The 12,500-nt window shown below is 37.3% G+C and overlaps 1 protein-coding gene across 8 annotated transcripts in view; it reads right to left on the bottom strand.

Annotated features, from left to right (window-relative positions):
* Window positions 1-12,500, bottom strand: part of ptprma (protein tyrosine phosphatase receptor type Ma) — a 278,119-nt gene that overhangs the window by 34,095 nt on the left and 231,524 nt on the right. For all 8 annotated transcript variants that reach the window (XM_079806429.1, XM_079806428.1, XM_079806424.1 and 5 more), the window contains one exon: window positions 5,227-5,420. In XM_079806429.1, coding sequence (XP_079662555.1) covers window positions 5,227-5,420 — 194 coding nt within the window. The remainder of the gene's footprint in view (window positions 1-5,226; window positions 5,421-12,500) is intronic.

Below are 12,500 nucleotides of genomic sequence, written 5' to 3'. Positions count from 1 at the left end.
ATTTATTATATTATATTATATTATATTATATTATATTATATTATATTATATTATATTATATTATATTATATTATATTATATTTTATTATATTATATTTTTTATATTATATTATATTGTATTATATTTATTATATCATATTTATTATATTATATATTTTTAATGTCTCGTTTTCTCAGCAAAGCTGCATTTATTTGATAAAATAATATTATATAATTAAAAAATATATATTATATTCTATTATACTATTATATAACAAAATTATTTGTTAAATAATTTGTTTATTACATATTGTTATATTGTATTATATTATATTAGTTTGGGATGGAAAGGTTTTTTAACATCTCTCCTGCTCATGAATCTGATCATAACTCCAGTAATCAGTGTAATATTCCTCCAGTGTAGATCAGCTGTACACACACGCACGCACGCACGCACGCACGCACGCACGCACGCACACACACACACACACACACACACACACACACACACTCCAGTGTAGATCATCTGTTCTCTGTGTGAATATACAGTAAAGTGTGTGATTATCATCATTCCTCCAGTCTTCAGTGTCACATGACCCTTCACTGATCATTCTCATATGAGGATCTGATGCTCAACACACACAGTTATGATTATTATCAGAGTTGATTCTTGTTGTGAAACTGTGATGTATTTTATTCCTCAGGATTCTTTGATGAATATAAAGTTCAAAAGAACAGGGCAGATGCGTTCGCCTCCGCCGCATCAAAAGAGACAATAAAAACAACGTAACGCGTGTTGACACGGCTCACCTGAGAGAGTGTGTGTGTGTGTGTTCTGAGACGCCGGTCCTGTCTGGCGTCTTCAGTGACAGCGTGAGCAAGCGCACCTTCAGATAATGAGATGCGGGAGTCCGACGTCGAGACCCAGAATAATGACAACTGAGTCAAAGCGGTGGAGACGGGTGTCAGCAGAAAAACACACACACACACACACACACACACACACACACACACACACACACACACACACACACACACACACACACACATATTCACACGCCTCAGAGAGTGTTTACAAAGCCAAGGCGTGTTTCTGTCAAACAAACACTGACGGCGAGGATGCGCAAACACACAGAACACACACCAACTTCAGGACTTGCTGAAACCGGAGAGAAGAATGACTCTCACACTTTACTTGATGGAAAAATAATCTTTTGAAATATAAAACTGTGGAGCTGAATAAATAAGCTTCATGGGCCGAGATGGTGAAATGGCTGGTAGGAAGCTCCAGGCTGTTTCTGTCCCTCTGGGCCGCCCGCTGTGATTGGCTGAGCCTCCAGACCACAGCCAATCAGAGCTCAAACCACGGCACGTTTCTGAGAATCAAACGCACAGCATTAACCTCTCCAATCCTTCTGCGTTTGGTCTCAGAGGATAAAAGGAGAAGCTGAAGTTGATGGCGATTAACACGCGCGCTCTGAAAGATGTCAAAACAAGCATGAATAAAACAAGCAACTTAATAATTAATGTTCCAGGATAATAATGCAGACGCTCTTTATTGTCATGCACCATTAGACGCTCTGCAATCCACAGGCGGCGACCTCTGTGACCTCTGACTGTTCACCTCTAATCCCACATTACGCCTCAGATTCTCTTACATCATCCCTTACTGTTAGTACGCTTGGTGAAGCTCCGCCCCCTGGTTACGGTTGCTAACGCTGAATGTTATTCTACATGGTCTGAAATATGAAGTTGATGTTGTTTCTGAACCGATGGACTTTGTAACAGTAGCCGCGTTTCCATTGCAGATTTGCACAAAACTTTTGCAATATTTTCTAAATGTCGATTAAAAACCTACGGCGTTTCTATTGACCGAAGTTATGCGACTAAAACGTATTTTTTTCCTCTAGCGATAAATCATTCCAGAAATGATGGCACGTATGTCGGTAGGTTTACAGTGTTTACGGATTACCTTGAGTTTCGTAATCAGATTACTTTAAGTAACTAGTAAAGTAACGCATTACTTTTAAAATTTACAACAATATCTGAGTTCCCCATTTATTGACTGACCGCACTTACACACACTGCGTCTCATTCACTAATAATTGCGTGGATTATTTCGTATTTGTACGCACAGGAGAACTTCTCACAGAAAATCTCCGCCTGATTCACAAAACATTCATACACACAACCCATCTCCATATAAGGGCTTTCCGCCCAACCCATCTCCATATAAGGGCTTTCCGCCCAACCCATCTCCATATAAGGGCTTTCAGCCCAACCCATCTCCATATAAGGGCTTTCCGCCCAACCCATCTCCATATAAGGGCTTTCCGCCCAACCCATCTCCATATAAGGGCTTTCCGCCCAACACATCTCCATATAAGGGCTTTCAGCCCAACCCATCTCCATATAAGGGCTTTCCGCCCAACCCATCTCCATATAAGGGCTTTCCGCCCAACCCATCTCCATATAAGGGCTTTCCGCCCAACCCATCTCCATATAAGGGCTTTCCGCCAAACCCATCACCATAAAAGGGCTTTCTGCCCAACCCATCTCCATATAAGGACTTTCCTCCCAACCCATCTCCATATAAAGGCTTTCTGCCCAACTCATCTCCATATAAGGGCTTTCTGCCCAACCCATCTCCATATAAGGGCTTTCTGCCCAACCCATCTCCATATAAGGGCTTTCTGCCCAACCCATCTCCATATAAGGGCTTTCCGCCCAACCCATCTCCATATAAGGGCTTTCCGCCCAACCCATCTCCATATAAGGGCTTTCTGCCCAACCCATCTCCATATAAGGGCAGAGCTCACTCTTCTCCCTTTTCCAATCACATATTATTTACTTTCAATAAAAATGAAGAAAATGTTTAATAATAATAAAAGCATGTATCGGGTAGGGTCAGGGGTCGGTGTAAGGAGGGCTTTTATTGTCATTAAGGCATCCATTTAATAATTTTAATGAATATAATAATTTACACTGTTATTATTGCATCCTGTTAATGTGCAACAACACTGAGGTGCAAATAGTGTGTATCTGACAAATTAAAGTATAATTATCATCTAATTAGGCTACTATTTACATATATTGCAAAGATCTGCTACTTCTACATGGTGTAAATATAATATATCACTATTTTCACTTAGTACAAATAACCGCTGCCATATTTATAATGGAAGGAGATGTAGGCGTGTTATCCAAGCATTAATGGCAAGGAAAGCCCCTTGTGAGCGTCACGTGTGAGGTGTGTGTGTGTGTGTGTGTTTCTCCCTCATAAAAGACTCTTTAAAGAAACTGTTAAATTATGCAGTGGCGTGATTCAGACTTCTTACAGTCAAAATATCTCCCCATATGTTTTCATAGTTTTGCATTTGAAAAAGAAAACCTTGCATGATAATAGAGCAGCTGGGATTGGTCAATGACTGTTTTAAAGGCGGGGCTTAGCGAAGGGCGCCTCAAGAACATATCAGCAACTCAAACATCTCACATACATCCAAAAAGGGCTGCTTACCTCGTTTATCTTTTCCAAAGTTAATGTACGGAATAACAAGAAGCATGGATCGGAGGGAAAGATAAGGGAATACTTTAGTGTTGGTCATCTCAGTAATGGAGGGTAAAAACACAGTCAAGACAAGCAATGGAGGGAGTGAGAGCTGAACTCAACTCTAAAAACAATCTTTATCCATAATGAACGAGCCCTCGGGCGGCTCCCAACCGTACGGCTGAGAGAGTTACTGCACTGAGATGTGAAGGATAAAGCCGTGAGTGAGAGGATGGCACACACACACACACACAGAGCCGTGGATGTGACGCGGCCGCAGCTCGATCACGCGAGTGTGTGTGTGTGTGTGTGTGTGAGAGGATAATGCGCTGGACGGGCCGGGACAGAACCAACACGACTGGAGCGGGACGGTGAGAACATGAGCTCATGTGCATTTTCTTTGTATCGTCTTGTTTTCCAGAACAAACATCGAATCATTCTTAAATCCAGATATGGGGGAGAAAAATGACTGAATGTTTTCTGATAAATATGTGTAGTTTGTGCTAATGGGGTCATCTCGAGACAAGACTTACACATTTAAGAATGTTTCAATATTCCTACTGGTAAACAAGACAAAGATACTGAGGAAGAAAATCAATTTGAGCTGTGAATAATAAAAGAACAGTTGAATCATTTACTCACTCTCGTGTCGATTCCAAACTTCAAGACTTTTTTCCCCATCAAACACAAAATAACAATCAAGCTCGAAAGAAAAGGACCATAAAATACACTTTTGTGTTTCACAGAAGAAATAAAGTCAGGTTTGGAATGACATTGTTTAAAGTGCCCTAAAGCTGTACTGATGTTGTTCTGGCGTCTGACCACATTTCTCAAAGAGTCTGAAATGCTTCGTTTGTAGATTCAGTCTCTCTAAGCTCCGCCTCTCTGAGAGCTGCTCTGCTGTGATTGGTCATATCTGAATCTCAGTGATACAAACAGTAACGATGGCGAGGGTTTGACCGTCTCAATCTCAGCAGAAACAGCGTCACATGACCAACACCAACCAAAGTCTTCCAGACGACTACAGTAAGTGAGGGAGGGGCTAAGAGATGCTGTTCAGCCAATCAGGACCAGAGGCGGGTATTAACTACAGTGAGTGAGGGCGGGGCTAAGAGACGCTGCTCAGCCAATCAGCACCAGAGGCGGGCATTAACTACAGTGAGTGAGGGCGGGGCTAAGAGACACTGTTCAGCCAATCAGGACCAGAGGCGGGCATCAACTACAGTGAGTGAGGGCGGGGCTAAGAGACGCTGTTCAGCCAATCAGAACCAGAGGCGGGCATTAACTACAGTGAGCGAGGGCGGGGCTAAGAGACGCTGTTCAGCCAATCATGACCAGAGGTGGGCATTAACTACAGTGAGTGAGGGTGGGGCTAAGAGATGCTGTTCAGCCAATCACGACCAGAGGTGGGCATTAACTACAGTGAGTGAGGGTGGGGCTAAGAGATGCTGTTCAGCCAATCATGACCAGAGGTGGGCATTAACTACAGTGAGTGAGGGTGGGGCTAAGAGACGCTGTTCAGCCAATCACGACCAGAGGCGGGTATTAACTACAGTGAGTAAGAAATCGAAAACAATAACTGGGGCACTTTAAATGTGATTAAATGATTTTTCAGGGTGAGTTAACACACACACACACACACACACACACACAGCATGCAGTGATGCACAAACACGTGATGATGGCGAGCCGGCCAATACCTCGTACTCCTCTTTGAATCCGTAGCCCTCTGCGCACTTCATCTGCGTGATGTGCTGGAGCAGGTCGGCCACACGGATGGCGGGATGAAGCTGCCCCGTCTGGTACGGGACGTCCACCGCCTCGCGCTTCTTGTAGGAGTGTGTGTGCGACTGCACCAGGCTGCTGGTCTCACTGGTCAGGGTCTGGGTCTCATCTAGACGGAAGGACAGACGGTCAGCACACGAGCGAACCGGCCGTTACACGACGACTACATGAAGAGATGAGCACAGGACAACAGGCCACTCGACTCCCACATGTGCATCAACAGAACGCCGACCTCACATCAACACAAAGCCGTCTGTTCTCAACTAGCTAAAGAAACTGGCTAGAGATCGTGGAATGGTGGCCGAATGGAGGGTCATGTGATGTCTTCACAACAGGGGAGCCAAAACCAAAAGAAGCACATCTGAGGATGCAGGCGAGTGGAGGGTGTCACACACGGTATGAGGAGGATGGCCATGGCCATGCTAGCTAATGGACGGGAGGGCGAGATGCGACACAAGGCCATGCGAGAGAGAGAGAGAGAGAGAGAGAGAGAGAGAGAGAGAGAGAGCGGCGACACGGTTTGAGGGGGAGAGGGGGAGCGGATCCCACTGACAGTCACCCCCAAAAAACACAGGGCCGATTGGCAACTTACCATTAATGGGCACTTTTTAAGAGGATACATAACAGGTTAAATGTGAAGAAAGAAAACAGGAAGAGAGAGGAAAAAGGGTGTAAGCAACAAGATAGTTGAAGCAAGAGCAGCTACACATGAAGACTATCTGAGGTTCATCAGGAACCGTCTGCATGACTGAATGAGACGAGGCCGAATCGGGACCTGCGCCTCCGGAAGTAGCGATCCCGTTCCTGACCTCCGCTGACCGACTGGAGACCTGCGCCATCCCGGCCGGCCGTTCACGGTCCATCATCGGTCACTTTCGGGTTCAATTTGGCCATTCCAATCAGTGTTAATTTTGATTTAGTCATATTTTAGTCGCCTGAATTGTTTTTAGTTTTAGTCTCGTTTTAGTCGACTAAATATCATAAGATTTTAGTCGACTAAATCTACAGTACTTTTAGTCTCCTAAAATCTAATTAGTTTAGTTAAATTGTAATACATTAAGCATTTAAGCGTTACATAACTGACTGTCACTTGAACTGACATTTTGACATCATTTTGTTTTTGACATTAAAAATACACGAAATAGAGCACAATTCACTTTTTTAAAAACATCTATATAGCTTTTATAACTTTGTATTTCTGCTTTAGTTAGTAGGCCATATCAGGTTAAGCTAAAGCTTCAAATAAGTTTTTTTATTGTTTTAATTTCAGTTAACATTTATTTAATTTCAAGTAATTAAGATTTTTAGTGAACTATTATAACTTTATTGAATGTGTTTCAAATACTGGTCTTTCCTCCTGACTATGAATTAAATGGGAATGAAATTAAATATAGTTTATTGTGTAAGCAAAAACGAATATATAATGCGTGAATTTTAATTATAAACAAGCTGGAAATACACCGGGACTCTTATTTTGAAATGTCTGCGCCTCTATTGCAGTTGCAGGAGCTCATTCAAGTTCAGGAGATAAAATATGCAGTTACAACCGTCTAAAACATATTACTATATAAACATCATAAAGTAAACATTGTCATTATTCATCAGCATTAGTTCATAAACACTGGTCTGGCATAAATGTGTGTTATTGATTGATTGAGCCGCTCTGGATCTGGATTGTGTGTGTGTGTGAGCCTGTAGATCGTGTGTTTTCCAGAGGTTAGATCAGTTCAGATCAAATGTGTTCATCTGTGACACAGGACATCAGTTCTGACCCCATCTCTGCCCTAATCCACCCTCACTAACATTTACATCTCGTTTTTATTTGTTGACGAAAATGGCAGTTGATTCTCGTCATAGTTTTTGTCATCCAACACTAGTTTTTATTTAGTTATCGTCTCGTTTTCGTCAGTGAAAAAAAGGTTGTTGACGAAAATTATGACGAGAATTATTCGTCAAAGAAATTAACACTGATTCGAATCAACGCTGACACAGTTTCAACGTTGATCTGGTTGATTCAGAAGTGCTCTGTTAACCGTATTTCACTGTTCATTCATGAGTAAACCGAACCTTAGTTTCAGTTTAGCAGATCGCAGTAGGGGTGTTACAGTACATGTATTTATATAGAACAGTTTCGATGTTCCGTGTGTGTACCGAACGGTTTCCGAATGCAGTCGGCGTGTTTTAAGCGTGGAACACACTTCAACTTCACGAACATGGGAAGTATTCAGTCCATTTTATCACGAGATTCAAACGATAAATGCCGTTTTGACACTCTTTAATGTGGCATGACTGATCACAGTTCAAGCGGCCGCGCGATCGGTCATCTGTGAACGCGATCGATCATCTCTTCCCAAAGAATAAACACGAATGAACATCTGAAGGTGTGTTGAGGATACACACTTACTGTCACGCATCATATGTGGTGTAATCGCTCAGTGTTTCAACGGCGGAAAGACGTCAATATAACGGCTGTAAACTAAACAATGTCACGCATCACATTTACCTCAGGCAGTCATTCAGTGTCCACAGCTGTGAGTTCACTAGAGAAATCAACTCTTTCACTGAATATATGACCTATATTAGCCGTTATATTCATTATATTAGCCTATATATTCATTATATCAGCCGTTATATTCATTATATCAGCCGTTATATTCATTATATTAGCCGTTATATTCATTATATGAGCCGTTATATTCATTATATTAGCTGTTATATTCATTATATCAGCCGTTATATTCATTATATCAGCCGTTATATTCATTATATCAGCCGTTATATTCATTATATGAGCCGTTATATTCATTATATTAGCTGTTATATTCATTATATTAGCCGTTATATTCATTATATTAGTCGTTATATTCATTATATTAGCTGTTATATTCATTATATTATCCGTTATATTCATTATATTAGCCGTTATATTCATTATATTAGCCGTTATATTCATTATATTAGCCGTTATATTCATTATATTAGTCGTTATATTCATTATATCAGCCGTTATATTCATTATATTAGCCGTTATATTCATTATATGAGCCGTTATATTCATTATATCAGCCGTTATATTCATTATATTAGCCGTTATATTCATTATATTAGCCGTTATATTCATTATATTAGCCGTTATATTCATTATATTAGCCGTTATATTCATTATATTAGCCGTTATATTCATTATATTAGCTGTTATATTCATTATATTAGCCGTTATATTCATTATATTAGTCGTTATATTCATTATATTAGCTGTTATATTCATTATATTAGCCGTTATATTCATTATATTAGTCGTTATATTCATTATATTAGCTGTTATATTCATTATATTAGCCGTTATATTCATTATATTAGCCGTTATATTCATTATATCAGCCGTTATATTCATTATATTAGCTGTTATATTCATTATATCAGCCGTTATATTCATTATATGAGCCGTTATATTCATTATATTAGCTGTTATATTCATTATATTAGCCGTTATATTCATTATATTAGTCGTTATATTCATTATATTAGCTGTTATATTCATTATATTAGCCGTTATATTCATTATATTAGCCGTTATATTCATTATATTAGCCGTTATATTCATTATATTAGCTGTTATATTCATTATATTAGCCGTTATATTCATTATATTAGCCGTTTCATTATATTAGCTGTTATATTCATTATATTAGCCGTTATATTCATTATATTAGCCGTTATATTCATTATATTAGCCGTTTCATTATATTAGCTGTTATATTCATTATATTAGCCGTTATATTCATTATATTAGCTGTTATATTCATTATATTAGCCGTTATATTCATTATATTAGCCGTTATATTCATTATATTAGCTGTTATATTCATTATATTAGCTGTTATATTCATTATATTAGCCGTTATATTCATTATATTAGCCGTTATATTCATTATATTAGCCGTTATATTCATTATATTAGCCGTTTCATTATATTAGCCGTTATATTCATTATATTAGCCGTTATATTCATATTAGCCGTTATATTCATTATATCAGCCGTTATATTCATTATATTAGCCGTTATATTCATTATATTAGCCGTTATATTCATTATATTAGCCGTTATATTCATTATATTAGCCGTTTCATTATATTAGCCGTTATATTCATATTAGCCGTTATATTCATTATATCAGCCGTTATATTCATTATATTAGCCGTTATATTCATTATATTAGCCGTTATATTCATTATATTAGCCGTTATATTCATTATATTAGCTGTTATATTCATTATATTAGCCGTTATATTCATTATATTAGCTGTTATATTCATTATATTAGCCGTTATATTCATTATATTAGTCGTTATATTCATTATATTAGTCGTTATATTCATTATATTAGCCGTTATATTCATTATATTAGCCGTTATATTCATTATATTAGTCGTTATATTCATTATATTAGTCGTTATATTCATTATATTAGCCGTTATATTCATTATATTAGCCGTTATATTCATTATATTAGCTGTTATATTCATTATATTAGCCGTTATATTCATTATATTAGCCGTTATATTCATTATATTAGTCGTTATATTCATTATATTAGTCGTTATATTCATTATATTAGTCGTTATATTCATTATATTAGCCGTTATTCTCCTTAACCTGTTAGTGATGTCTTGATTATTTCATGTATGTTTAAATAAACTTGTCATGAAATTGTCACACACTGTGTATAAATGATTATATTTCAACGAATTGGAGAAAAACTATTTTATCATTAGATTTAGAAGTTATTGCAAAAAGTGTTTTTGCAAACAAACATGTTTGTGTACTGTGTGTTATTTGAGTGTTGATTATTATACCTAAAAATAAATATCAGCTGAATTATGGCTAATATTTTGGGTCCTTTAATATGAATGTGTAAGTAAGGGCTCCCTATATAGTTTACAGCAATATCTTCATTTAACTTTTATTATAATTTAATTCATTTAAGGACAGACACTTTTTTTTTCTTCAGTAAACCACTGTTAAATAAAAATAAATAATACGCTATTTTGTAAAACTGCTGTACTGAACCGTCAGTTTGGTGTATCTTTTCACCCCTAGATCGAAGTATTGTTGATACCGCAACTGTTTCAACGTTCCACTTTCTGGAAGACTTTCGCCACTGATGTCCAAGAACTTTGTTTATTGAGCGCTAAAGTTTTTCCAACATTGAAACTGACATTATTTCATTGTTTTATTCATGGGTGAATCGACGTCATGAATCGTGAATGAATCAGGGCTGAAATTGGTTTCAATTTGTCAAATCGAATGAACGTTGATATTCTTTCAAAATGGGTGAACTGGTATTGAATTTTGCAAATTGACTCAACAATGTTTCAATGTTTTACTTTTCGTACGGATCCTACAATAATTTAACAAATTTTGTTAATTTTTCTTCACCATTTAGTGCTAAACGTTTTTCCAACAATGAAACAACTGACATTATTTCATTGTTTTATTCATGAGTGAATGGAATCATGGTCAAGGTTGAATTAGAGCTGAACTTTGTTTCAGTTTAACAGATCGCAGTAATGATGATAATGGAATATTGTTTCAATGTTCCACTTTCTTTAGAGACTTTGTTAATTGAGCGCTAAACGTTATTTTTAGGCACATTTAAATGTTTATTCATGGGTGAATCTACGTCATGAATCATGAATAAATCAGGGCTAAAATGAATGTCAATTTGGCCAATCGAATGAACGTCGATATTGCAACATTGTTTCAATGTTCTACTTTTCGTATAGATCTGCTATAATTTAAATGTTGATTTCTAAGACTTTTGTTAAACTTTTCCATGTAGTGCTAAACATGAATATCGCCATGAATCACGGACGGATCAGGGTTAAAACTGAATCAGTGTTGATAATGGAACACCGTTTCAACGTTCCACTTTCTGTAAGACTTTCAATGCTGATTTCCGAGTAATTTGTTAACTTAGCGCAATTTTTTTCCCAACATTCTACTTTTCGTACAGATCTCGTTGATTCAGAAGTGCTTTATTAACCATTTTGCATTACATAAACTTTGTTTCAGTTCATCAGATTGAAGTATTGTTGATAATGGAACATTGGAACAGAGACTTTCAACGCTGATTTCCGAGTACTTTGTTAATCGAGCGCTAAACGTTTTCCAGTGCTGTTTTATTCATGGGTGAACTGAAATTGAATTTTGCAAATTGACTCAAAAATGTTTCAATGTTTTACTTTTCGTACAGATCCTACAATAATTTAACGCATTTTGTTTGCTAAACGTTTTTCCAACATTGAAACAACTGACATTATTTCATTGTTTTATTCATGAGTGAATGGAATCATGGTCAAGGTTGAATCAGTGCTGAACTTTGTTTCAGTTTAGCAGATTGAAGTAATGTTGATACGGCCACACTGTTTCAACGTTCCACTTTCTGTAATACTTTCGCCATTGATTTCCAAGTACTTAAATGTTTATTCATGGGTGAATCGATGTCATGAATCGCAGATGAATAAGGGCTGAAATTGGTTTCAATTTGGCAAATCGAATGAACGTCTGTATTTTTTTACATGGTTGAATTGGTATTGAATTTTGCATATTGACTCAACAATGTCTCGATGTTTTACTTTTCATACAGATCTGCTATAATTTAACGCATTTTGTTTCCAACATTGAACTGACATTATTTAAATGTTTATTCATGAGTGAATCGATGTCATGTATCGCAGATGAATCAGGGCTGAAATTGGTTTCAATTTGGGAAATCGAATGAACGTTGATATAGCAACATTGTTTCAACAGCTAAGTTTTTGCGCAGATCTTTTTAACATGTTTAGATGTATTTTGTTGACCTTTTTACAAACATTTAGTGCTAAACGCTCGTGTGCCGGCGGGATGAGATCTGCCTAAATCGGTGCGCTTTTTAAAAAATCATGTACACTCTAAAAAATCGTGGGTTAAAAACAACCCAAGTTGGGTTGAAAATGGACTAACCAAGCAATTGGGTTATTTTAACCCAGCGGTTGGGTTAAATGTTTACTTAAAACAACCCAATTGCTGGGTTAGTCTATTTTCAACCCAACTTTGGTTGTTTTTAACCCAGCGATTTTTTAGAGTGTAATTAACATAATTCAGAAAAGACGATCAAACTTAAGTCAGTTAAAGCGATAGTTCACT

Source organism: Gobio gobio, assembly GCF_949357685.1.
Source record: "Gobio gobio genome assembly, chromosome: 23".
In the NCBI taxonomy this organism is placed as follows: domain Eukaryota; kingdom Metazoa; phylum Chordata; class Actinopteri; order Cypriniformes; family Gobionidae; genus Gobio; species Gobio gobio.
The sequence above is the reverse complement of the archived record's forward strand: the minus strand, read 5'-3'. Positions and strand labels throughout refer to the sequence as shown.